The sequence below is a fragment of the Gymnogyps californianus genome, chromosome Z, assembly GCF_018139145.2.
Source record: "Gymnogyps californianus isolate 813 chromosome Z, ASM1813914v2, whole genome shotgun sequence".
Classification (NCBI taxonomy): domain Eukaryota; kingdom Metazoa; phylum Chordata; class Aves; order Accipitriformes; family Cathartidae; genus Gymnogyps; species Gymnogyps californianus.
This window is the reverse complement of record NC_059500.1, coordinates 49,850,471-49,878,298: the sequence shown is the minus strand read 5'-3', so window position 1 is coordinate 49,878,298 and position 27,828 is coordinate 49,850,471. Positions and strand designations below refer to the sequence as shown.

Genomic DNA, 27,828 nt, shown 5'->3' with positions numbered 1-27,828 from the left:
TTTTTAAAAGCTTGTTTGCTAAAATAGTGACAAGCTTCCCCAGGAATTTGTCATTTCTCCCTGGTTAAAAAACCTCCTTCATGGCATTTATAGCAAACCAATAGAGAAAGGAACCACACTACCCTGACATCTTTTATGTAGATCATTAAGAGGTATCATACAATAGGAAGTTTTCTCACTATTAATCACACTTAAAACATCAAGGTTTCCATTCTGATAGTTTAGTGTGCTGGGTTCTTTTTTGTTTTAGACTGAAAAAACCCCACCAAATCCTACAGTATGAACTTCAGGGCTTCATAAACTGGTCTTCATAAAAATGTAGCACTAAGTTGTAAGCACTATTCAGCAGAACCTTCAACAGAAGAATTACTACTGTTACTTTTTTGTCAAGCTGCCTTCATATACGTATCTTAATATTGCAACACACACACAAATCCCAGGCTACTCTCCTACCCATTAGTTTCCCTGATTTCTGGGCTTCAGGGAACTTGTCCATTTCAGACAGATTTCCTTCCATTCCCTTCAGCTTCTACTTGTTGCACTGAAATTTCATATTGTTCATTAGTCAGACATCTCTGTTTCCAGGGGTTCTGCTTACTTGCTTCATGTTTGTCTATCCTCACTCACATTCACAATTTCTCTGCTTAATGTTATCCACGAGTTTCATTAATGTCTTGTTTTCTCTCTTTCTAGATCTCTAATCAAAATCAGACCCCAATAAGCTGACATTTTTCCACACTTCTCCTATGCACTATTTATCACCACCCTTTGTTTGCTGTCTTCTAATGCAAAAGTGTGTTCCCATTCAAGTACAGCAGAGTATTAAGTGCTTATTTTTATCCTAAAAATGCATCAAATTTGCTAACACTTGTTTTATAAGCCCATGTTGCTTACTCAATACAGCTTCTGTGCCCTTGAAACTGTTAAGTTCATGATAATCATAGAAAACTATTTAGGCCTATATTTACTATTCTTTTTTAATTTTACTATAGGTAGCATGCATGCACCACAGTCTGTTGTGTACGTGGTATTAATATACTACACATGTATGTACAGTCTCTAGACATATAAATGATGTAGTATTATACTCCTGAATCTGCCAGTTCTTAATGTGCCTCTGTTCTATGTCAGATTTGGCAACCAGCAGGTTTAGAACTAAAAACCATTTTATATCCTTCTAAGCGTGCACTGATGGAGGATCTGTCTCATCAAGCAGAGAAGCTGTGGGAAGAGGTGAGCAGACTGAACAACATCAGGGATGCTGAAAAGGAGATGGACCAGATCCCCTCCAAGACCCTGCAGCTACAGGAACCCCCACTGCACCAAGGTGAAGCAGGCAGAGCCTTAGCTTGTCAGGCTGGGCATGGAGATGTTGAGTGTGGCGAAGCCTGGGAGCTTGTGAGCTCCAGCACCAGGAGGACGGTGCCTGCTCCACTGGCAGCTCTGATCTACAGAGCAGGTTCTGAGCCCTGGCAGCAGGCAAAGACAGGGAGCTCTGTCCAATTAGGCCTCCAAGCTGGCTGTGTCCGAGTCCTGTGGCAGTGCGGGCAGGACGAGGCAAGGAACAGTGGTGGGAAACTCCCTGCTGCAGGGACAGAGGCACCTCTGTCAGCCCAACCTGTCACCTGGAAAGGTTTGCTGCTTGCCAGGGGCTTGGGTCCTGGATACCATGGGTAGGCTATTACTGAGGCTGGTAGTAGTCTGGCCCTCAGACTATTAATTACCCTCAGCTGCTCTTCCACATGGGCATCACGGATATAGCCAGGGGAGACTGGGAGCATACCAAGTACGACTACGTGGCTTGGAGTATGAGGGCCAGGGCCTGGGGACCAGGTGGTGTCTCCTTCATCCTGCTGGTGAAGGGGAAGGACTTGAGGAGGAGTAGACAGATCCCGCGGACCAAGAATTGGTTGTACAGCTTGTGTCAAAAGCTGGGATTCAGCTTTTACATCCATAGGACTTTCTCTGAGGATCAGGAACTTGGGGGTGGGGGGGCCAGGATCCATCTGACACTCTGTGCGGTAAAAGCATGTTTGCCAACAGGCTGGTCAATCTGCTAAGGCAAGGCTTAGACTAGGAACGATGAGAGAGGGAGGTGGTGACCTACGATTGAGTAAGTGGTGGTCAGGGTTTGCAAGCAAAGGATGCAGGATGATGCGGACAACAGAGATCTTATAATCAACGAAACAGAGGTGAAGTGGGGCCACATCAAGTGTGTGCACACACTTAATACAGAAACATCACTTAGGTGTAGCGGGATGGCCTTAGGAAAGGGAAAGTCCACCTGGAGTTGAATCTGGTGAGGGATATGAAGGTCAAAAGGGAAGTCTTGTACAGGTACACGAGCAGCGTAAGGAAAGCTAGCGGAAATGTGGGCCTGCTGCTGAATGGGGCGGGGTACCTGATGAAAGGATACAAAAAGGTCAAAGCGCCTTCTTCACCTTTCTCTTTACGGGTAAGACCTGCTTTCTGGAATCCCAGGCTCCTGAGACCAGTGGGAAAGTCTGGAGCACAAAGACTTACTCTGAGTGAGGGAGGATCAGATTAAGAAACCTTTACACAAACTGGACATAACACTTCCATGCGACCTGGTAAGATGCCACCATGAGCGCTGAGAGAGCTGGCCCTGTCATTGTGTCTCAATTATGTTTGAAAGTTTTAAGCTGATGGGTGAGGTTCCAGAGAACTCAAGAAAGCAAGTGTCAACCCTGTTTTCAAGGGCAAGAAGGAGGATCCAGGCAACTACAGGCCTGTTAGCCTCACCCTGATCCCTGGGAAGGTTGAGCAAATAATCCTGGAAACTGTTGCCAAACACTTGAAGGGCAAGAAGGTGATTGGCAGTAGTCAGCACGGATTTACGAAGGGGAAATCATGCAGACAGAAACACAGAGGCCAAAAAAAAACCAGAAGCAGCTAGAAACACTGCTGACCGCCAAGGAATCCATCTGTTTTCCATCTTACCAGAGCAGCAGAGATTCCATGACTTCACAGCGCTTCCTCAGAAGGGGAAGTAACAGCTCAACAAACAAAACAGAGAGATATAAGTACAGAAATACTTGTTTCCAAGTGACGTACTAAGTATCATGTGTGAGCAATAAGCAGTGAGAGAGATTCTGGAGAAAACAATAAGAATGCCTATAATGGAAGTATATCACAAACTTTTGTAACTCATTGACTAATTTTTGCCTGCATGACATTATTCACTTTTACAATTAAAAAACCCAACCCAAACCAAACCAAACCAAAACACCACTACCACCCCCAAACCCATACTTTTGGTGGCAACTTCCACAATTAAGTTGGAACTATGCAAAAAAAGGCCCCATTCCCAAGAAAGGGAGATTTTTCATGACCGCCTTCTGTATCTTTTTTGAAAGAGACAGAAAATAGTGTGATACTCAAACAATCATCATCACTGGTTTGAAAGGCAGCATATAATAGATTACCTTCTACTCTGTTCTTCATACCTCACCTCACCTCACTGAGTAGAGCTTCCTCTCAAGCTATTCAAAGAGATATCCAGATCCTTTGCCGCTCATGTCTGAACTGACATGCTGATTCTAACTAGCGTTCCTCTAATTTCAGTTCTAGGCCATTTCAAAATTTTAATACAGATTTAAAAGGATGGGAGCGTTCAGAGAAAGGTCTGTATAAAACTGTATGACTGTCAGTGTATTTCAGTTATTTTAAATTGTGATACACTTGCTTCCTGCATGCCTATTATACTGATAAATTAAGTTTTACATTTTTCATTATACTTTTGTCAGCAATACTGCATAAACAACATTAATATATTGACTTCCTCCATCAAAGTGAGCTTTTTCCCCTCTCCTTTTTGGTTAATGTACCATACATAAATATGTAAGGGGGAGGAGGGGAATAAAGAAAACCTAACGTGTACATTCTAATGATTAGGTAGAAAGTACTAGATTCCAATTTAACTCACAGGCAAGGTGAATTTATAGTCTTCTCTTTTTAAACATACTTTAAAAAAAAAAATCTATATTTACCCTTTCAAATACAATGTCAAAAGAAAGGCAGACTGATCTCAAATAATTCTGTTCTTTAGGATGCTTCATTTCTGATAAGAATAACCACAATAAGTAGAGGAAAAAAGTCTATGAGCAGGTTTACAACAAATCAGTTGAAAAGAAACAATTAAGTGATTTATATCCGTATACACTCACCGGTATGCAATGCCTAAAAATTGTACAAGAAAATAATTTAGGATAAAATACACAACACTAACATTGGAGGTTTTGTGATTTTCTTCCCTCTTCCCCTAATTTATAGCCATTTTTTCTAAATAAACATCTCAAACATAAAGCATTTGAAAGCAAACAGTAGCTGTGGCTGTGAAAAGCTTCAGATATACCAAAACATGACTGAGTCCTTCCTACATGATCAAGAATTGTTCTAGCCTTTCCAAAAAATACTTTTACTATGGGATGCCTGGACAGCATTTTTTCCTCACCCTTTTCTTTCTGCCCAATTCAATTAATGGTATCATAAACTCAGTATTTGTTCACTACAATCACCTCCAATATGACTTCTGATGTGACATCCATTGAATAATGAGACCACAGAATGAGTCAGGCAGGTAGAAAGTTACTTCGGAGAAACAAGAAAGCTTTGCACTAACCAGAAATGTTAACATGAAATAAAGATTGTTTTAAAAGGCTCACTTGAATGCAAGCTTAAAAAAAAAGTATATAATTTTGAATCAAGGCTGTCCCAAAACATAATCAGAAAATTCTGTTTCATAAATAAACCCAATACAAGCACTACTCAATTTCTCATCCTAAGAAGCATGACAACCAGCTCTGGTGACATCCTGCTCCTTGCACTTTTATGCCTGTTGCATTGATACATAACTAGAAACCAAGATTCTATACATTCTGCCTCACTTTAGCCCTTGACTTGTAGTTCAGTAAGAAAAGCAAGACTTGTGAAATCTGATTTCTAGAACTTTTTTCACAAATGCTTAAACAAGTCCAGAATGAAACAGATCAATAATTCATAGTATTGTTCACTTTGAAACAGAATTTTAAGACCCCATGCAAACTGAACAATACTATGCTCTGTAACATACACTTCTAGAGTGAGAAAAACACCACGTTCTAAAAAGGCTGTATTCCAAGTGATTCAGACAGAAAAAGGAACGGAGAGGAGAAACATGAGAGATACACTTTCTATAAGATTTGTGGTAGCCAAGCCAAGGCCGTGACAATCAACAGCCTCTGTCAATTTGTGGATCCAGCTGTGATTTTAGATCTGTGACTCTCCTGAAATCTTAAGAATTATTGCCAAAAATTACTGACATAAAACTAAAAATACACTTCACCAGGAAAAAAAAAAGTGGACTTGAACCAAACAACTACATTACTTTCCACTACATTTTAAAGAAGTCACTTATGTGATGTTATCAAGTGTCAGAATAGAATTACCATTACACCTTCTGCAGCTCTTACATTTAACAAAACTAGTATCTGGATAACTAGTTAATCCAGGCAGCAGCATATTTTTGCCATGACAAAACCCCATGTACCTGGCATTGCACATGTTTATACAATAGATGGTTGTTAGTAGAGACCTTGGCGCTACACAGCTGTTAGGTGGCTCTTGACACGTTGGTTAAGATAGGCAAGACATTCCCACCCAATTCTTTTTTATAGACAGGATCTTGCAAGGTGTACCTGTAAATATCTACTGCATTCACGGAAGATGCCACAGGGGTTGGACTGGGATGCGGCTGGATATAATGCATACACACTATACCCTCCTCATTGATCACAAATCCATGAAAACTGTCTTCACCCACCGGTGACCAAACAGCCACTTGTAGACAGATAATATATGTTACTTAAGCACATCAATGTTTGGATCCTCAGTGCGAAGAGAATGCAGACCTACAATGTCATGTTACTAACTACTGGAGCGGGAAAATGAAAGTGTGAAACTAAGAACGGTCAGAGAGCATTGTATTTCCTTGTGCTGTGTTGCTGGAGCACAGAGCCAACAAGACCCACGCACCTCTTCCATTACCACCACACAAGCAGCAAATGCCCTCCTCATCATTTAGCAAAAAAAGCAGCACTGTGGAGCTCCACGAAAATGACAAGAGCATTTCTTTATTTTGTAGATAAGCAGATACTCATGAAGTCTGCTAAGGACTTCCCTCCCCCAGCTCTCTACACAGAAAACAGCATTCCTGAAGTTAAAGTTAATACAAGTAAAGCAGACTGGTAACGCAGACTTAATCCACGACTGGCAACGCAGATTTAACACAGGAAAAGCCGACGTCCAAGACTGGCGATACGGAAGCCCCCATCGCACCCTAGACAAAGCCTACTACCCGTCAGCCTTCCCGGGACCATGCCACACGCGTCCCGAGGGGCGCCCGGCGCTCTCCATCCCATCGCCTCAGGAAGGGCGGCAGCGGCCTCTCCACCGAGCCCCTGACTCGAGAGCAGCGCTCGGGCACGGGACGCCCGCAGAGGCCCGGCCACAGGGACACCCCTCACGGCAGCGGCTGAGGGGGGGAGCTGCCCTCGGCGAGCCGTGCAGAGGGCGGCCCCTCCCGCAGCCCCCCCGGCTCGGCGGCGCCCCCGCCGGCCGCGCAGCCCCTCCCCCCGCCCCCCCCCGCCCCCCTCCCCGGGGCACGAGGCGGAACCAACCGTTGGGCGAGGCCAGGAGGAGAAGGGCGGGGCCGCGGTCACGCGCCCCCCTCGCCCCCGCTCTCCATAGCAACCGCGGGGGCCACCTCGGCCGCTCGCAGCGCGCGCGCGCCCGCCGGCGCCCAACCCCTGCCGCCGCAGCGGCACCTTCCGCTTCCGCCGGCCGAGCCGCGCGTGCGCGTTGAGAGCACGCTGGCGGCGGGGCGGGGCCAGGGCCTGTGAGGGAGCGCACTGGGCGGCGGGACGGGGTGCGCTCGGCTGCCGCCCCGCGGCCCCTTCCCCTGAGGGCCGGGCCGGGCCGGGCCTTCTGCCCTCGGCTCGCACTGCCGGAATCACCCGCGCGGGGCGTACGTGAGGCTTTTGCACCCCGCCTTCCCTGCGCAGGCGGGAGGAGCCACCTTGGAGGGACGGTCTCCCTTGCCCGGCGGGAGTCTGTCGGAAACGTCTTTGCCTGATCCGCCGTTGAGCGCTCTCCGGTGTTGGAGCTCCCTGGCGCAGGCCCGTTCCCGAGCGCAGACGTTAGTCAAGATGAGTCCTCTCTCCTTCATCTTCTGTAGTGTCCCTTTGCAATTCCTGACAAAATGTAAGCGCTGCAGACAAGGCCTCTGCCTCGGTCTCCAGGCTCCTGTTAGGAGAAGCTCATCCCCTGACTGTTGTACGAATTAGTCTTTATAGTATGAAATTGTATGAACTTTCTTAATAGTATGGAATTGTGTTAGCTTTCTTAAGAGATCTTTATTTTACCTTTAACCTGCATGATCATGGTTAAGTCACCATAACTGAAGGGCCCCAGCTCACTGCAAGGAGCAGAAGGACAGCCCCCACCTTGAAGATAAGGACCTTCTGTTTCTCGGACTCTTAAAGGCATCCGTGATGAAGAAAGGATACCGCTGGACTGCCAAAATAATGCCAGCATCCCAGCCCCTCCAACACCTTCGTGAAGCCCTCCCATTATCTGGCATCGTAGATAAGTAACTGTAGCAAGACCAACTCCAGGGACACCTAGGTCAAGAAAGAAGCAGATGCATGATGGCACCATAGCATTATAGTTGTTTTTCAGAATAGTGGTATGTGTGTGTTAAGTAGCGAGCGGACAAATCATGTTGTATCTGAACTCTTGAAAGGTATGAGAACCATGTGTAAAACCGCATTCGGTGTGCCCCGATTTGAATGGGACACCTCATGCGCATGAATAAAGAATTACTGTTGTAATTCTATACTTTGTGTCCTAGCCTCTCTCCTCCGTCAGCACAGACCAGTTGCGAAATTTTCATGACACTCGGGTCTCCTGCTGTGCTGTGCCCCTTGCTCTCAGAGGGCCCTTGCATGGCCACGGAAGCCAGTCTTTGTTTTTAAAAGCTAATTCTGACCCGCGAGGGATTAGCAGTGGCTAAGAGCCACAGACAGCTTGTAACGGACAGCATTTTCAGTGTTCCCAGCTGGGAATCGTGCCTTGAGCACCCATTGCTGATGCACATACATGATCTTTTGGCTACCTAAAGGTATCCCCATCTGTCTGAGTGGCATGATTCCCACTGTAAACTGATGGGCTCTTGCCCTGGAGCATGTTTCCTACACAATGATGGATGAAATGGATGAAGAGTAATATGGTGATCCCCACTGACACAGAAAACTCTTCTTTATTACTGATGACATTCTTCCTAAAAATTAATCATAATATGATTATTCCGAAAAGAGTGTACCCAAAAAGTCAGTTTAGTGTTTAGGCGGATTTCAAGCTTTTGTTGAGACTTTTGGACCTTGTCCTGATTTATTTTTCAGTGTCCACAGTCTTCTGTTATACAGGGCAATTGTTAACATTTCAAGCTAAAGTTGCTCTGACCTGAAAATACACATTCTTAGCAGGAACTGGAGGTTGTCTGGAAAGAGAACGAAGCATGCTCCAGGTAAACCAGAAGATAGCGCTTCCTCAAGAACAACCTACATATGTCCCTGGGAACAGGTGACACTGAAAATAATAGACATATTAATTGGACTATTAAAAAACATGGGGAAAAAGATCACTGGAAAGGTGGTAATAAAAAACAGCCTCTGCCTCTATTCCATGACAAATTTCACATATGAATTTATGCCTATGTGTAAAAGGTATAATAAGATGTGAAAACTTTTCACTGATTTGAAGAATAAATGTAGATTAAAAAAAACCGAAAACAACCAGGGAGTGGAAAGGAAACCAAGGACTTGGGAAATAAAATGGAAAGATAAACAAAAAGGGTAGTATGATCGATGAAGGTTTCTTGTAGAATGAAAAAGAATCAGTCAATAATGTCATCTTCTAGTCAAATACCAGGTATTTGTGTTTCTGTAGTGGTACACTGATAATGGCCAGTCGTTAGATCTGTAGTGTTGTCAGACAGATTGTATTTTACTCTTGTCTACTCATGGATGTACAGAGTAAACACAGGTTGTGGAACAAGGGCAGTAGTCTATTCTGGCTTAGTCATCAGCATAGCAGCTCCCATTTGTTAATATTCCTTTTGGGGAAGCACAATACAGGAAGAAAAGCAAGCAATCATGTGCTGGACTTCCCAACTGAACTTGCAAAGGCTCGGACTATAGAAATTACCTGACACTTTTGCCAGAGTATCGAATCCAGGTAGATAGATAATGAGTCTTTGTGGTGAACTCCATTCTGAAGGAAAAAAGCATACCTAGGGGAAGTACTAACTTCGCATAATATGGACTTCACATAAAGTCCAATATGGATGTATTACACAAAGATTATTAAAAGTCTGCAAATTTAGAAAAATACCCACATTCTTCAGTGCTGAATATTGCACAATAGCGTAGAATTCCTCTTGGAGTTTCTGATGTCTGTGTTGTGGTGTTGTTGCTGTTTATAAATTACCACAGGAGCCACCAGCTGTCATCCTATAAATTTTATTGGCACTCTGTAAATATTAAATCAGCATGCTGAAATCAAGCCATGTGCAGTAACAGCTGATGCTCTGTTATGGAGAGCACATGCAAGAGAGAGGTATGCACTGTGACTCCCGTGATTCTTACTGCTTACAAGCCCCTTGCTTCATGAGACTGTTTTCCAGGGTTCATTTTGAGCCCAATTGTACCCCTTGATCCACGTGTAGAAGGGGCTCTGTCTGTGCACAGATACCTCCTGGGCTGAGAAATCAGCCTTCTCAACAGTACTCATCTTCCTGGGTCCTTCTCAATTGTGCAGTTTGTCACTGCCACTTCTTTTCTGCAGCACCGTTGCATTGCTCACTTCCTTGCCAGCCTTGCTGATGTACATAGGAGACACTTGTTAACTCTAGAATGGGAGCAGAATTCTTCATGTCATGATACATATCATGAAGATGGAGGTCTGTGTTAATGTCATGCTGTGCTGGAACAAAACCCATCGTGGCCCAGAAGTTTTGTCAGTCACAATGTCACATACTGAGGATGAGGCAATAGATGTTAGAGTAAACGAAAAGGTCTCTCGCGCTCCGTTTTCCCTCTGACCTAATCATCAGAAAAATTGAAGGCAAGATATGTTTTCTGATCTGTCTGCCTCAGTAGTAGGCATGGTGAAATCTGCTGATCGCCCAGCCCAGATAGGTTACATGGAGGCTAAGCTAGACCAGGGAGTAGCCTCATTTAGGGAGTTAATTTTCATCCAAGGCACTTCGGTGGTATGAGGAGCTCTGCTCAGATGATGTCCAGCTGCAGATGTCCTAGCATTAGCTCTTCTAATGCCTCTCTCCCTCCAGGAGCTGCTGTCTGAAGTCCAGGCAGGGCAACAGACTACTTGAATGCTTCCGTATCTATTGCAGTGCAAGGTGAGTTTGAACCAGTGTCAGCAGAGGGTTAAGCTGAGATACTGCCTTGTTCAGAAAGGCAGCTTAGGTACATGCCTGCTCTGTTTGAACACTCTGACTGCAGGCTCCAGCCACCAGCAGAACATCAGACTAAATGGCTGGTAATAGCAATACCCTAAACCAGCAAAACAAAAATGCCTCAGAAAAGGCCTTAGAGAAACATAAGGCTGGCCCTGGCTTTTCTTCTTCTTATTATTATTCATTTTAGCTTTTGGTCCATTTTTTGTTTTTCAAGTTGAAGTGCGTTTTGCTGGTGCCGTGGAGCACGAGGCACTGTAAACAGGATGATTTGGTTCTCAGTGCGGACAATTAACATTTTTATCAATATTCTTGCAGCGGGCCAACTACAGAGTCTTCTCATCCCCATTCTTTCTCATCTGAGCAGAGGGAGTGTGCGCAGCTGTCAGGGACAGATTTCAGGGAAGCTGAAGTTGGTGGCTCCATACCAGATATTCAGGGAGTTAGGTTTAGCAAAACGGCAAATGCAAAATATTTATAATTCACTGTCAATGTTTCCTGTTCCCACTGGCAAGCTGCCTGATGGAGGACCTGAGGTAGCCTCAACCCCACACCTCTTCACATGCAGCATCCTGGACAGCACAGGCTCCCAGATGCATCTCAGACATGATGTGATTATGCAGCTGTACGGACTGGCAAGGAGCTTCTCTCTGAGTAGGGAATCTCGTTGTCTTGCTATTGCAGCAAGGAGCTGGTACATTTAGGAGAAAGTCGGCAGCAGATTTCACCACCTGTCAGTAAAACATGCTAAAGCATGTTAGCTGACAGCCATGAGGTTAGCTGTGAATATTTCATAAATGGGGAACAAAGTACCAAGCACAGCACAAAGTACTGAGTGCAACTTCAGAGACTTTGCCCTGCAATATGTGGTTGTGCAGAATTTGATAAGAGTTTGATGTAACTATAGTGTTTGATGTACTTACAGGCATTAAAGCCAGTTGCATAAAATTCTTATTTAAGAGAATAGCCTGTACTGAAGATTTATTTTGCTTAAGCAATTAGAATAAACAGCACTTCAATTATTTTCAAGGTAAAGCACACCCATTTGGAAAAGAGGCAGTAGGTCAAATAAAGTGGCAAAAGCGTACAAACACCACTTGGGATTGAGCTGAATTTTCAGAGTGCTCTGCAACTATGGCTTAGTTTTGTTCTGTAAGATAGGTTTGCACAAGGAGTGCTCTGAAATAGAAGAGATCACATTAACAGCACTTCCATTGTAAGCATAGTTACATTGGAAAAGCTTTCATTACAGAAAGCATGCAACCTCTGAATGGACACAACTAAATTGAAGTCATGCAGGTTTGCTGCTGTAATGGCATTACTACTGGAAGCATCCATATAGCGATACGGATCACACACCTCACCTTTCTGACCCACATCATTATACTAGTAGAGGCCATCATAATTGTGCTGAGAGAGCAAAATCCTGTTAGCCCCTGAGCACAACTTATTCCTAATAGGGAATTTTTAAAGGCTGAGAAATCTGATCCAATTAACACATTCTTGATTTTGCAGAATACTGTGCTAATTACATGCAACCAGTCATTCCTGGGTTAATTAAACATTCATCCAAAAAACCTACAGCACTAATCTAATTAGCAATTACTACAGCTGTCATTACCTCTTTTCACCTACTTTTAAGCTGTGCAAATTCACACTAAGAATCTGGTCCTGTAAACTCCTTACATGAATAGCTTTCTTTGACTGCAATAATGCTTCAGCACACAGAAGGAGCTTTAAAAATTAGGCTGAATACTTTACAGTCCACAATATAGCTTCAGTTCTGCCATCCTTATGTGCAAAAGTCACAGTTGAACAGTCAGTCATGTCAAAATTACAAGACTGGAAGATCTTTCTTTTTAATTCACTTGTGATCTTACTGGGAGTATATGTAGGTCCTACCTTGCAGGTTCTCTGCAAGCATCGAACCTGAAACATACTTGCATTTCAGAAAAAAAGAAAATGCAGACAAACATATATTCACACAGCTTTAAAACATCAGTGGTTAGAAGCCTCAGAAGATTTAGCTGTTTCAGATTAAAAAATGAAGTTGGGAATAAAGAGAAAAAAGTTGGGAACTTTCATGCTTTGTGTGCTTTTCTTCCTTAGGCTTGATTAAAAATGGACACTAATAATCACACTCATAACTCACAAAGGTTTGATAAGGTGCTGAGGTTTGAACCTTATGGTAAGGCAGGGAGTTGTTTCTTAGCTTTTCCACTTCCATACAGCATGCTTTAACAAATCACCAGTTGTTAGGGCTGACTGTGCAATTGGACATGCCCAGTGAAGAGGAATCTCTACAGAAAAAAGCATGAGCCATAAAGAATTACTTTGTTCTCTGAAACTACACGGTTGCTAGCTGGTGCTGCTTTTCCTGTTAGAAAAGCTCTTCTTTCTTTGGCCATAACCTGAGCCCATTCATGCTCAATGCAGCCTAACGTGTGAAGGTAAATGTCTGAATCAGGTTGCTAGTTCATTGCACTAGCATCCTGAGAATATCGGTCAGCATTATAAAGCTAGAATAAATATTAAGTTAAAATAAGTATTTCCTTTATTGCATTCAATACAGGGAAGATAAGACCTTGACAGCTTGTTACTTGGAATGACATCATATATCATGCCATAACATACAAACAGCCATATGCAGTTTGCACATCAGTCCTTGGTGTAAAAGGATAGAGAGAAGGCTTTGTTCAGTTTTAGTATACAATTTTTATTATTTAAAAACAGGTTGATATCTAATGAAAGATAACTATATGCTAATCTTCAGTTCACTCACTGCAAGTGACCTGCAGAAGCAAACAGCTATTGCAGCAGTTCAGATCCAGTATCAGAATATCATTCAGATGCAATTTTCAGTAAATATTAAATATGGGCCTTGCACTCCGAAGCCATGCTGAACATATTTTTTGACAGGATATGAAGACACTTCTGATCACAGTGCAGTTCAAATACAAGGAATCATTTACTCAACCCTTGAACTGACCAGCCGTATCAATACTGATTTCCAATACCCCGAAAAAGAGCTGTGGGTAGTTTAACAACAGGGGCCCAGGTCTGAGAGTTTGGCAATAGCAGTGGAGCAGATACCCAGAGGACTGAAGGAGCTGGGTTAGAAACAGGCTGAAGTCTAGTTGCTGGAAGCTGATCACTGCCTGGTGTGCCAGGTCTGCAAGACAAATCCAGGGAGAAGCAGCTGGAGAGAGCAGAGAAGCCAGCAGTTCAGCTAACAGCCACTGGTGCTGTGTTGGCTCGCACTAGACTCAGACCTTTCCTAGCAGAGAGTTTTGTCGGCTGTTCCTATAAAGCTATACAGGTATTGCCACGCTGATAAAATCCTTCTGCAGATTTTCTATCGCACAAATGCCTTTTCTGCTTTAGTTTAGGTGTTGAGAACATTCTTTAAACTTTATCTTGGAGTTACTGACAACGTTAAAATTCATCAGACTGGAAAATGTGCATTGTCTTTCCACAGTGAATTTAAATAATAACAATCCATTCATATATGATGTTTTCTGTGGGAGTATATAATTTTTTATACTTTTTTTCTCCTTCTACTATGTAACAATTTCAGTAAAAAAAACATGCAGAGCAAATACAGGCATGTAGAAGAAGAGTAAGTGGTTTCTATGGCAAAATATCCTTTGCAACCACTATCTAAGTGTGTAAATTGTGAGGTATAGTAGTTTTCACTGGGAACTGAACACCAGCTGGGAGCAATCAGAATGACCTTAACTAGTCACAGCTTTCTATCATCTGCCCCATGTCCATTTATATTTTACACTCTCCAGCCACTATCTTGATGTAAAAGTAGACCTGTTTTGGCAAGGAACAGACTAAAGCCTCATCTGTGTTGCCAATACAGCTATATTGGCAGTCCCTGCAAGCAAAGGCAATGTAAACCAGTCAGTACATTAGGTTTTTGCACAGATAAATCATGCTAGTTCTTCAGCTGTTGTTTACTAGCATCCTAGAAACAGTGATACGAAGGGTGGCAAATTTTTTAAAGGTTTCCCTTGTTAAAGTAAGAACTCTACACATAAGCCCAGTAATTTCCTCTCCATTTCTTTAACAGCTGCAAGGAAACATCTGTTACATTTTAGGTAAAGTTATTATTGAGGCAGAGAAGCAGTTCAAGTAGAAAGTCTACATCTTTAATATTTTTGTGTACCAGTGTGATGAAAGCTTTAGTTTTTTTGGTTTTTTTTCATTGGCAAATTCTTGTGATCAAGGAGTTAAGGGGTACTTTGCACAGGTTAATTGTGCTCATGTACATTTGCATGCAAGTCTGACAGTAGAGATCCAATCGCAGGGACTGTAATCTTCTGAGTCTCACATTTACACTCTTCTACAATCATGACTTCTTTGACCACTGGGACAGAACTGGTGCAGTTGAGATCCAGGCGCTTCATGGAGAACTTGCTGGGCAAGCAATGAGAACAGAAGGTATAAAGACGATCTTCTGGACCAGGAACATGAAAGGAACTACATTTTCCAAAACACAGATTATTCTGTACCGTCACCTTCTCACAGTTCTCATGAGTAACACCCTGAAATAGAAAGCAGTTTGAAGTTTCTGGTACATGAATGGCCCATGGACTTTGCTAGAAGGCATGAAGGCAACCCCCCTCCCCCCCCCCCCCCCCCCAAATACTATATTTTTTCTTCTCAGAACATTTACCTTAAACATGTTTATTTTTTATGCCAAGCAAGTGGTAAAACATAAGAGCTTTTAAAAGCAAACTTTAGCGCTCCTATGGGCAATTCTTAGATTGAACAATGAGGGCAAAATCTGCTTCAATCAGAGCCTTTGTGAGCTGATGGGGGAAAATCCAATAGGTGGGTTTGTCATATTTACTTTTTAATTGCTCTTTGAGTTCTACATTTCTGACATGGTTAAGCAGTCTTACCCACTTAGCAGGACTTAAAACATCGTTTTGGCCTGACATTCTTGTATATAAACCACAAGCTAGACTCAACGGTAATCTTGAAGATTTGTCTCTATGTGGAAGAGGCATAATGTTCTTTAGCAGTTTTTTTTTAATGAAAATCTTAAAAGTGCAATGGAAGTTCTGTAATCTCTTGGTTTGCAAGAATAACAATTCCTTGTGTCAGGAGAGCCTATGTCAACTCCCAAGCCATAAAAAGCTAGACTGAAGTTAGCACTTTTGTATTGGCATAACTGCAGCCATCCTGGAGAAAGCTTGCCATATTACATGGCACAAAAAGTAAAATGGTACAAGTTTCTCGGCCACATCTATATTTACATATGTCTGCCAGTGAAATAAGTTTAGTGAGGGATGTGAAAAAACATGGTCCTTGGTGGACTGTGATTATAGAAACACTGAGAATAGCTGTTGCCTTACGAGGAATACAGCACTTTTATGTATACTATTTGCTTGTCTTGATGTTACAATATGACAGAATGGCTTCATCTGTGCATTGGACAATTTACCAGTTCTCCAGCATTCTTAGCACAGAACTAGATGTATGCATCAGTCTTCCAATTAATACAGCAGAAAGGAATCCTTGCTTAGCTGTAAGAAAACAACCAGCTTCTCCTGTAAATACTTGTCCCGGGACTCTTTGTATATACACATGTGTGTGTATACATATATACATCTATATATAGGTAATTCATGTATACAAACTGTTTAGATGTATATTCATTGAATAGATAATTACTCACCACTGCCCTGCTGCTCAGGCTAGCTCAGAACATCTTTGCATAAACAGAACAAGTAACTCTGAAAATCGAATGTGTGGCTTTCCAGTGCTGCAGCTTAGCAGTTTGCCTCATCAGACTAAAGCTTTTTCAGCCTTTTTCAGCAGTGTTTTTCAGCCGCTTATCATGTGTGAATGTTCTGAAGCGGCCCTGTGACTTAGCAAATGAAATAACCCGTGTGTCTTTAGTTGCTGATTACAAGAGGCAGGGGAAAGGACATGTTTATTGATCTTGGACACCTGTTCTTACCTGGGAAAAAGGCAGGGTTCTGCAGTTTTCTTCGTGCATTTCATTGGTCTTGATTGGCAGGACAACCTCTTCAGATGCTGAATTTTTCTTTAACATGAAGTGATCCCAAAATTTCTTGGCATCTTTTCTATAGGGAGGCTCAGCCTCCCTCTTGATGGAATAGTGGGATGGAGAGAAGTTTTCTACAGGAGAGATCTCTCTGGGTGCTGCCCGTGTTCTCAGGTCTTGGTCTGCATGGTGTGCTGCATTGGGAAGGATGAATCTGGACATTTTTTTCTCCTCTTGCTTCTCACTTTTGGGTGCAGTCTGTGGAACTGCTACAAAAAAGCTCGGTTCTCCCAGGGTTTCCTCAACACCTACTGGGCTTTCCCCTACCAGCTCACCAAAACTCTGACTTTCAAGCAGATTTTTATCCAGATAGAAAAGGTGCTGAAATGGCCTTCTGCTTTTCCTTTGCGGTGAATCTCCCTGTGGCTCTGTGGCTCCAAGACATGAGAGCACTAACAGCTGAAAGAGAAGCAGTGACATGATCCTGTAAAGTGCAGCCCTGTAGATGTGCTGCTATTGCAGTGAACGTAGTGTGCTAGCTTTATACGAGAGCCTGCTGTCAGCTTATGGCTGCTGTCTGTGTGCAGAGGAGGGGAGGGCTCAGAGGAGACCCTGGTGTGGCTAATTGCATTCATTTACTGTAGATTACAATTATGATAGGGGAGTTTGTGCTAATGAAACTCTGCTTTCAATCTGGATTATGTGTATTAGAAGTTCCTATCTAAAATCTAGTAACCCAGGATGGCGTGGGGGACAGAAGGAGTCAACAGGAGGAAATGTTTGGATAAGCTGTCTAGTTTAGGCCTAGGAATTAAGGAAACATTTGAGGTTGTGTATTAGCATGTTCAATGTGGTCTTCATTGTTTATTTTGACTTTCCATTCCACAAAGCCAGAGACTGTCAAAACAAGGAGTGTTATTTCATCACAACAGGAAAAGGCAAGCTGATTAAAGTTTGCTAAAACATGAAGCTGGATGTGGAGACGTCAAATCAGCCCATGTTTTCAAAAATTGAGTTTAATTTTGGTCTTTCAGATTTGGGATATGACCCAAGGCCTGCAGCAGCACCACTGCAAACTGGCAGACTGGTGCTCACACACCCAGAGGAATCTGGCAGAGAGCACTAACCCTTGCTTCACCTCCTTCACAGCAGGTTTGCAGCTGCTGGAGTGCAGACATATCACTAGCCCAGAATAAAAGGTCCCAGGGTGAAAAAACTCTGCGCCCCAGGTTCTCAAAGATTAACTAACGCTGCTACATCCTCTTCAGGCACCAAAGCCACTACAGGCATCCTGTAATGTTGGTAAACAAAATGAGGATTTAAGCAAAACATGTTAGGACTGACATATTTTATGATTCTAGACATCAATGTCTCAACAGAAATATCTAAAGACTAATAGACCATAAACTGGAAGTGTCTTTTGCAAAATTATCATGCTATGCAACGTGAAAGAAAAAAAAAATCTGATAGGACATTATGCAGAGGAAAGTTTTGGGAGAAGGAAAAGATCTTTTGAATAAACATTGCAAACATTGATCCTAATCTAAAAATACTAAAAGGAAATTCTGCTTCAGATAATTTGCCATTTAGGTGCTCTAATCTCTACACACTCCTGTTTCTACCAGAAAGAGTCTATCAATAGACTCTTAAGTTTGTAGCTAATTTGTTCATTATTCTTGAAAACTTGGGTGGTCTCTACTAGATGGATGGAGTTATTTGACTTTCATTTCCGGGGAATTAGTTTATTGCCTGATAATCGAAGTAAACTAATTGCCTAGCAACATCCTTGTGAGGCACTGACTTATAACTTTAGCACAAAGTTAGTGGAGATCTAGAGCTTTTCCATACTGCATAATTCACTTGAGTTAAAATTTGTTCTAATCTCGAGGTCCATCCTGAGACACAGGTGCATGGAGCTCCAGCAAGAATGGGGTTCACACATCAACATTAGAGTGTATTTGTGCCTTGACCTCAGTGGGATGATCTTGTTAAGGGAAGCACAGCCATCAAGCACAAGCTTTATTGCTCTGTAATTTCAGCCGAAAGCAATTTAATTCTGCCACTGGTTTGGTGCTTTCCTGAAGTCTCAAGTGTGCCCTGGGAGGGCAGATTCTCCCACAATTATCAGGCGTGAAATCATAGAAAATACTGGCATCTGCAACAAGATTGACTGTGAGGTGTGCATGCAAGAAGTCCTTGCCTCATATTTACAGAACTATGGTAGCATTAGGGTGGAGCAACAATGAGTCAAGAGGATTAATTTGATGGTAGATAATTAAGTTGCCTGGAAGTGCAATTTGAATCCTCACATCCTGTCTTTATTGGCCAACAAGTTGAACTGAAGCAGTTGACCTTTGGAACTAAAATTCCTCATATCTGGTGCATGTTGGTAGTAGTCATTCAAAATTATTCAGCAAAGGTAAGGACATTACATTATGAGTTTTCCTTCTTTTTTTCCTCTTTATTTTAGTTGTTCAGAGAGTTACAAGGCTGGGCTGTTACTCAGACCTATGTATTATATTGTATTATATTGACACAGAAGGGTCTGACACATTTGGCAATGTCTTTCAAACATGAGTTTTGACTGTTTGAAGCAACATATATTTTTGCAGCTCTTTGCTTCAGAATTTAAAAAATATAAAGCTAAGTAAAACAATTTAAAGATGATTCCATCTGGATTATAGCAACACAACAGAAGTGTTCTTTCTGTTTGCTTTTATCTGTTTCAGCTATTTTTCACTTCCTTTGCCAGGAAGTGCCTTTTCTCTAAGTCTAGAGCAGTGGTATACAAGCTCTTTCTGTTTAAAAGTTCCAGCTGTGGTCTTGATCCTGTAATGTCTGTATTTAACTTTATCCATATAGGCAAAATTGCATTAAATTACTCACATGTATGTTTACAGAATTGAAAACTAAGTGCCTGAAAGGCCCAATTTACCTCCCTTCAAAGCCTGCTTAAAAAATCCCACCACCTTCAAGGTAAAAGAAACAAGGCTTTTAAGTCTCAGTTAAATTTTACCCCAATCTGCCCTGAAAGAAAAAAACATATGTGTATGTGTGCAGGTGTATTCTGCCATTCTTATTTGATGTGGCTGAGGCATCGTTTGGTGCCCAGACAGCATCTTAGTTTTTGCTGGAGGGTTCTCGTCTTTGTAGCAAGAATATGAGCAAAATAATTTTCTTACTGCTGTTTACAGAGGGTTCTTTCTGCAGTTCTTCACAAAGAATAAATCATGTTGCAAGCAGGAAATGTGGTGCAAGTGATTTAAGGATGTCTCTGTCAATGCACAGATAAAAATTAAGTAAATGGTAGTACTGAAATGATTGGGCTGCCCAGACACTTCTATCTAAACTAAACTGGTCTGGGTTATTGGTGCAGTGCAAATATTAACAAGGAATGTATAAAAACCTTAGTATTGGCATATATGTATAGATGTTAAGCTGCTGGTGTTACATTTGCAGTGCAATGGCACTGAAAAAAACCTGTTCAAGATCAGGATCCATTCGTGGTATGTACTGTTCTATCCTGTAACATACAGCAAGAAAAAAGGCCTGCCTTAGAGGGCTTCAGATGTAAAAGCACAAAATATTGTTTACAGAAGGGTAGGAAAGAAGGCTGAAGCAAAGCAGTGTCAGCAACTCACTCCACAACCTGAAGGCGGAAAATGGAGGTCTCTTCCCCTCTAGGTCAAGCCAGCTCTAGTTCCTGCATTTTCTTGGATGGTTTTACCTAAGATCTGTTGAGAGCCAAAAGCAGCATGCCAGCTCTGGTTCTGCCAGGCCAGTCTAATACTGTTCCTTCATGCCTATGATAGTAAGCTGTGGCTGCTTTCCAAGAGACAAAGTTGGAAAGGAATGGGACCTGGTACATCTGGACACAGTTTGTTCTATACTTACATATTGTCTAAATCTGTTTTGGAGTCAGCTGCCTGTATACCCGTGCACAGGTAGCAGATCTATCCTCAGCCTTTCAGCTCAGCCAGGAGCCTGCCTGCATTATGGGAAGGCATCCCAGCTCAGACAGTGAGTTTGGAGAATCATTCTGAAGTTAAAAATAGTAAGTATTTATAAGTCTCTTTGTGGTGACATCAACTCCATAGACTAATAATTGACAACAGAGATTGGACTGGGCACATAAATCATTATGTTCCAAATACAGCTAATCTCAGATTTCTACAGAAAGCAATGCTGTATCTTTTATAAAAACTTGTTTTCCTGCCTGATTACCCTTTCATATAAGCATAGCACATGTTTTCACTGTATTTTGGTTGTTAAATCTTGTGGCTAAATGCAGCAGTGTCTTTCAAGCAGGCTTTGATTTGCCTTCATAGTAGCAATTTATTCAGGACATTCTGTTTTCACTAGAAATAGTCACCATGAATGTTTGCCCATCCTTTTAAAACTGTCAGGTCTATAGATGACAAGTGCTATGCAAATGCAAAGTGGTATTATTCATTTGTTTCAGAGCCGGAGTTTATTCAGTCATTATGGACATAAACTGAGTAATTAGTTACATTGCCAGTTGATGCCTAAAAATAATTCTTAGGCAGTGCTTGAATTACTTGCCTTCTGTTGAGCTAAATAGTCTCATCATAGCATGATTGATGATTAAATCATTAAAATGGATTTTATATATTACAGCCCAATTCAATATCCTATCATTTTCAAAACACATCCTATGTAGACAAACTTGTATCCAGATATATCTTTTACAGAACCCATATGAAGACCTCAGAACTAATGAATTAGCACTATGCAGTTTATTCTCCAATTATAGTACTTAACAAAGAAAGCCATCTGTGGTCTTTGTTTTACTGAGTTTCAGGGAAGCAGATCACATACAGGCCTCATGGGAAAGTTATAATTATGAAACCAAAAGGCTTTTTACAAGGTATGATATGAAAGAACAAACAATAAATCTGTTTAGTTTTGTACCTTCAATCTTAGATACTGTACATCATGAATTCCCCCCTTTGCTATTCAGTTTCAAGTCTGTTGCATTGTTTCTTTCTTCACTCATAATTTATACCTTCCTGTTCACATTTCTGTTTCTTTTCTCTGTGCTGTAAAACAGAACTGAGAACAGTCTTAAGTTTGAAACTGCTACCAAAATGTAGATGCTCACACTTGAAAATGTTCGCGTGTGTGTCCAGCAGGGCCAGGATAAGTGTCCTTTCATGTGTATTGGACCATGTTCTCGTGGCTGTAAGTACGTACACGTGATGCAATGGATGGTTTTCTCTCTATTATAATTCTCAGACTGATAGATTTTGGACAGGTGTCCACCTCCTGAAGCATCTCCTGAATGGTACTGGCACATACGTACTGCCCAGTTGAGAGAGTACCCAAGTCCAAACCCAGCCTGAGGAGCTATGTTGGGTATGTGCTTGATTGCTTCAGGTTGTTAAGCTGTGGGACAGTGAGCCAGGGGAGAAAGAGTTTGGGCAAAGAGACATTTCAGTCTTCAGGAAGACACGTCTTTCTTAGATTGCCATGAATAATTTGAGAGAGCAGTGCTGATTTACTGAAGAGTTTGACAACAGCAAGAAAATGTTTGTAAGCTAAGGAAGAAGATGCAGATAAGGTTTCTTTTATTAAAGTAAAAATATATTTAGACTTATCTGAAAATTTCATCTGTATGAATAAAATTATATTCTTTTGCTTACTGTGCTTTTATCCAGTACTTCAGATACCAGATTCCTATTCATTAGGACTACTTCTGACTGAAAACAATACATTATCTCAATGCTATAAAAATAAGCAAACCCTATTGTGTTCTTGTCTTCTAACCTTATACTGCTTGTGTACTGATGTAGAGAACAGTAGTTAAGAAAAGGAATTAGAGTAGCAGAGTTCTCCATATTACAAGCAGCATAGCTTCTTAAAGGGTAATAAGATAGGAGAACTGACATCCGCATCTCTTCCATGAAGATGACTGAGGTTACTGAGGGATAATGACCTTTTTTTCACATTCTCCTTTAAAGCAAGAATCATATTAAAATTCAGTTTTATGGACTGACAGTCTTTCTTGATTTCACTCTTCCTCTTGTATATCTGCTTGCAGATCTGTAACTTTTCTTAAATTTACTTCTCAAAATAAACAGCATTTTCTCTTTTAAAAATGGTTTGCTCACGATACAAATGTCATTATAGTATTAATTCAGGAATAGGCTCATGCAGAAGAAACAGAATTCAGAAACTGCGTAAACAGTAGGTATATTATGCTTAACTATAAGTGCATTTCTACTATGCCCAACACTATAGTTTTTATGACTAGGAAAAAAAGCTTTTATAAGATTATGAAACTGAAGAAATAAGTATTCACCAAAATATGTTTCAGTTTTGTAGTAACACACATTACAAAGTTAAACATAACAATATATATAGTGTTCTGAATACAAGAATTACAATAGCACCAGTCTTGTGATGTAAGTAATGTAGAATCACAGTATTCACTGAATTATATATATAGTTCTCTCAAAGCTATTTTTATAATTTTACAATGAGTGAACAAAGACTTGAAGGCATTCAATAAGTTTCAGTGTGTACAAAAGAGATCTGGAAAACTTTTCTGATTTTTTTCAGATTAAAAACTTCATTTCCGTGAAGTTAATAACAACACAAATGTTTTAGAATATTTTGATTTGGAAGAAGTGCTCCTGTGGCCAGTTGCCTATCCATTTTTTTCATAATCTTTGTCTTCGAGTCAACTACTTTTCTCTGTCAAATTTGTTTGAAATTGGTCAACAGATTTAAAAGATACTTGACAGGGAGAGAAGGTGGTTAAAAGCAACAGGCGCACAAAGAGCTCACGTTGCCCATCCCTTTGTAGAAATCTAGGCTAACTGCTGGGTTCTTTTCCCCGAGCTGTTGCGTCTTGGTTCTGTTGCTCTTAAAAGGTATATGGATACTTCTGGTGAAATAAATCCTTTGTTTATCCAGAAAGTGTGGCATCCATAGGTGAACACCAGCATTTACATGCTCCTTGTTCTTACTTTCAATTGAAATTCCCCTGCTGATGCTGATCCTCTGAATACTGATTTTCCCCTGAGTTTACTCAGAGTTTAATTCAAAAGTAATGAAGACTGGAAAAATTCCCAGTAACTTCTCAGGATTTTAGGCCTTTCCTTTACTAAACCTCTTAGAGACAACAACTTCCTATGGCAACAGAAAAACTGATTTATTTGTGCTTTTCCTGATTTGAGTATGATGTATTCTTTGGACTCCAGTATTCTAATAAAAGCTGTAAAAATCTATGAAAAAATACTTCATTTTTAAGGACAGAAAAATTAAAATTTATGAATAAAGTTTGGAACAGTTCATTGTATTGAAAAACAATTCAGCAGCCTTTCAGGGCAGAAATATCCTTGCACTGCAATATAACAATTTTAGCTTCATTAGTGTATTGTATGAGATCTAATGAAACCAGTACACACATACCGTTTGCACAACTAACAGTCTATTGTGTACTGAAATCACTTTAAAGTAGTTCAAATGAAATACAGAAGAGGGAAATTATCCCCTCTTCTCAAAAAAGGAAACCTCCGAGATCACTGTTGTCTCAGACTAGGTATGAGTCATTTACTACTTACTGATCAAGTAACAAGCACCTCGGTCAAAATTCCCTCTGTTGATGTCATTCATTTATTAAATAATTAGGAGAGATATTTAAATAATCTTGACAGGCTTTATCAAGATAGCACCAATAAACAAGCAGTTTTTATAAAAAGAAGGCCCTAAATATATAAAAGTTTATGTCTAATCAAGCTCTCTTAGTAAATTTTCCCTGGAATTCCAGAACACAACAGCAAGAGAACCCAAGAGTGCTTTTTTAGATCCTAATTTTTTTTGCAGTGAAAACTGTCAGAAATAAAACCAGGTCTAGATGGGTACTAAGGGGTAGTCGGTTTGGGGAGTTCTTGAAACAATTAGCCTATCTATGTTGATCTAGAAAACTCCTTAAGCAAAAGTGTTAGCATCTAGCAAAAGTGTCTAGAAGCTTGGCATAAAGATTACCCTGACAAAAAAAAGAAATCCTGGAAATACTTTTCTCTATATCTGTTGATACCAACAATAAGGGTGAGGAGGTTCTGTCCCCAATATTTTACTCTAATTTTGCAATGCACTCATGCTTATCTGCAAGAGTCCTTTCAGAAAGGTTCTCTCCTATATACAAAGACTGTCCAGCTACTCACATGTGTATTCACTTAACATGTCACAGGCAAGGAGGAAGGATAAATAACCCACGCATGCCAAAGGTAAGGAGGAGGGATAAATAATCCCTGAAACAGTGTCCCTCAGCCCAGAGGGGAGAGGTGATTCTGCTGCATCTGTCCTTCGCAGGACTCAGAAATTGGTGTGAGGAACCCCAGAAGGAGGTTTTGCACCTCTGGTGCAAATAGTGTACGGATGCAATCGATCCAGAGGCTGGCCGAATAGACGAGCTGATAGGGGGCAAGGGGAGAACTGGCTGCTGGCAGCAGGCAGGCAGATGGGAGGGATGAGAGTTCGTAAGGTACAGGGCAAATTCACCCTACTCAGTGCCACACCAACTGTCACACACTCATCGTGGGCAGAAGGAGGGTTTGAGAGGAGCTTTAATATTTTTTTTTTAGGAAGCTTATGACTTGTTTCTTTTTTTAATTTTAAGGCTGGCAGTAAGAAGGTCCTAAAGCAGGATTTTTGACAGGTCAAATATAAATTTACTATGACGTTACAAAATGGTAACATTGCAACTGCATGTATTTAAAATACGTTAAAGTTAAGTTACGGGCAGCTGTTTTTTCATATTAAATGTTGATTTTTAAGCCTTTTTCAGAACTAAATCTGGATTTTTAATTATTATTTTTAAAAACCTCAAATCCCTAATAAGGACTTAGATTAATACTTTTCAAAAGCCATAGCTGCTTTAGTACAAAAGATGTCTCACGATTACATTGGTTTATAAACACATATAAATCCCATTGATGTTCATGTATCACTGAATATCCCAAGATGATATTCTAGGATTAAGCTTCAGTATTAATTTTTTTGTGTTAATCATCCTTTGATATAGCATTAGATTTATAGAGGTCCCATTATTTAATTACACTAAAAATTACAGCACCGACCTGCAGCTCCAAAAAACATTGAACAATTTTGGTTAGGAACGTGAAACAATATGCAGCTTTGTGTGAGCAGATCCATTAGGATCTGAGTCTGGCCTTGGGAGGTAGAAAAAGAAATACAAGGCTTTGCTCCTGTTGGTACTCTGTCACTAAATCCTGCTGTTGGTATTTTCGTAAGACATTGTACTAGGGCATCCACCAAAGAAGCCCCAGTCTCCTGACATAAACTCTTGTCACCCAAGGGGACCTGTTTTTAGCCAGCAGAGTCTGCCCTCATTTCCACCCCAAGCAGTCTTCCTCTTTTTGTGACTGCAGGGTAAAACTGCAGTTTTTATTGCAAATGAATTCAAGCAACACCCAATTCACAAACCCTCCTTAAGAGCGAAGCAAATCAACTGATGTGCTACTTTCTTTTTTTAAAAAAAAAAAAGTATTTTTATGCAGAAATGTGATGAAAGCCTTCAGGCCTAGCTCTCTGGTGTAAAAATACATACGAGTAAGTGACAGATCAAAGTCTTTAGGGAGAGTTCAAAACCAGAACCTGGACTTAATCTTTGCAACTGACCTCTATTCCTTGGTTAGAGTCCAACACATCTGCACCTCTGGCAGCATATGAAATAAAACTTGCTGATAGTTAGGACAGTTTTCTAACTGCACATGTCTGCAGATAAATAAAACTGAAACAACATGAATGTCCACATGCTTTCACAGGCATCCTCCATTCTTTACAGCTTTCTTGAACATATGTAGCTGTTCCGTTTGACCTTCCTGCAGTCAGTTGCTTGCCATTTTCCTCGCTTCTGCACCAATACACAATTTCTTCCTCTCTTTGGAAAGTGGTAGGAGCCTCTTCTCCAGTTTATGTAGGTTACAGGTTCTCCTCCATTCCACTCCCAACGTCCAGGATTGACTTGGTCATTCAAGCCTGTGTGAAATCGGTAAGACCAAATCAGTAATGTTTATCGTCTCTGGAGCCTGCTGCCAACAGAAGCATGTTGTTCTGCCCCTTTGTTAAAAAATGCATACAATATTGTGCTGAGAGAAAAAAAAACATCTGGAAGATTACAAGTAAAATACAATTTAATATTTCATAAGGCCATCTGAATCAATTAGTGCCATCTGAATAAGGGAAAATATACTTTTCTGCATTATTGCCTGTGTAAAATGTTTTCTCTCTTTCCATCTATTGCATGTCTATCACCTCCCAGGTTTCTCTTTTGACATTTAAGATGCCAAGCAGAATGTTGTATTCAAGTCTGGGCAGCCTCAGATGCCTTCAGGTTCCTTCTGAAAATAAAATCCTGCAGATCTTTGTAGACCTTGTTTACACTGTTGAAATTAACAGTTGTAAAATTAGGTTGTGTTAATTAATACAACCTAAAACACATCTTTTCACTTAGACTCTGAGTTACTAAGACCAACACGGGTGGCATATTTTCAGACATGACCTGTCTTGTTAGCTAGAAGAGACCAAGATCAGCAAATTGACACAACGGTCTTGCAGTCTTTATTCTTATCAAAGCAGTTTATTTCTCTCAGGTTTACAGAATCATGATACCATTAAACATGATCCCAAACTAACTGTAGTTTTTAAAGTTAATTTAGTATAGCTAGTAAACCTATCTCACAAAATTACTAAGAGCTGAAAATTGCAGTTCACAATTGGAAAAGAGAACCTAAAATGTGGACAGTATAGCAGAAACAAGAAGGGTTAGAAGAAAGCAATAGCACGAGTCCATAAGCTAAGGCAGTCATTCAGAGAAAGGGATCAGGAGGTACAGAGAAGGCCCAACTGAGTTCTTTCCATTTCTCATGCAATGAAAGGTGCATAATAAGAAATAACTAAATCTAAAATGATATGATGAAATCTTCTTTAGCTGATCATCTAATTAATTCACAAGATTTCTGATACAAGATGACACCATTAAATTAGCAGTAACATAAATAATTATTTAAAGTTTAAAAAAAGATAAATTAGAAATAAATAAAGTAACAGTCAAAAGAAAGGTGAGATAAACAAGAGAGCAGGAGCTCCACTAGAACTTATTTTACCAGCTAGTATTAAAATGGGAAAGGTTTCAAGGCAAAAACAATCCAACAATAGGCAATGTGATAAACTCTTCTTTTTGATAAAGACTTAGAAAATTAGCCAGGTAAATTATGGC

The 27,828-nt window shown here is 40.9% G+C and overlaps 3 protein-coding genes across 4 annotated transcripts in view; all 3 read right to left on the bottom strand.

Annotated features, from left to right (window-relative positions):
- The window catches only part of ZDHHC21 (zinc finger DHHC-type palmitoyltransferase 21), a 37,264-nt gene extending 30,540 nt beyond the window's left edge, over positions 1-6,724 (bottom strand). For both annotated transcript variants that reach the window (XM_050913367.1, XM_050913368.1), the window contains exon 1: positions 6,678-6,724. The gene's annotated coding sequence lies outside the window, so the exon portion shown is untranslated. The remainder of the gene's footprint in view (positions 1-6,677) is intronic.
- An 8,069-nt stretch (positions 6,725-14,793) lies between these two features.
- CER1 (cerberus 1, DAN family BMP antagonist) lies at positions 14,794-17,039 on the bottom strand. The gene is made up of 2 exons (XM_050913708.1): positions 16,512-17,039; positions 14,794-15,087 (listed from the first exon to the last, which is right to left on the bottom strand). Exons 1-2 carry the CDS (start codon positions 17,037-17,039, stop codon positions 14,794-14,796), a joined length of 822 nt encoding a protein of 273 aa, XP_050769665.1.
- An 8,897-nt stretch (positions 17,040-25,936) lies between these two features.
- FREM1 (FRAS1 related extracellular matrix 1) overlaps positions 25,937-27,828 on the bottom strand; it is a 62,782-nt gene continuing 60,890 nt past the window's right edge. Inside the window, 1 exon segment of the mRNA XM_050912905.1 lies at positions 25,937-26,588. Within this exon segment, the coding sequence (XP_050768862.1) occupies positions 26,389-26,588 (200 nt within the window). The 3' untranslated portion in view covers positions 25,937-26,388.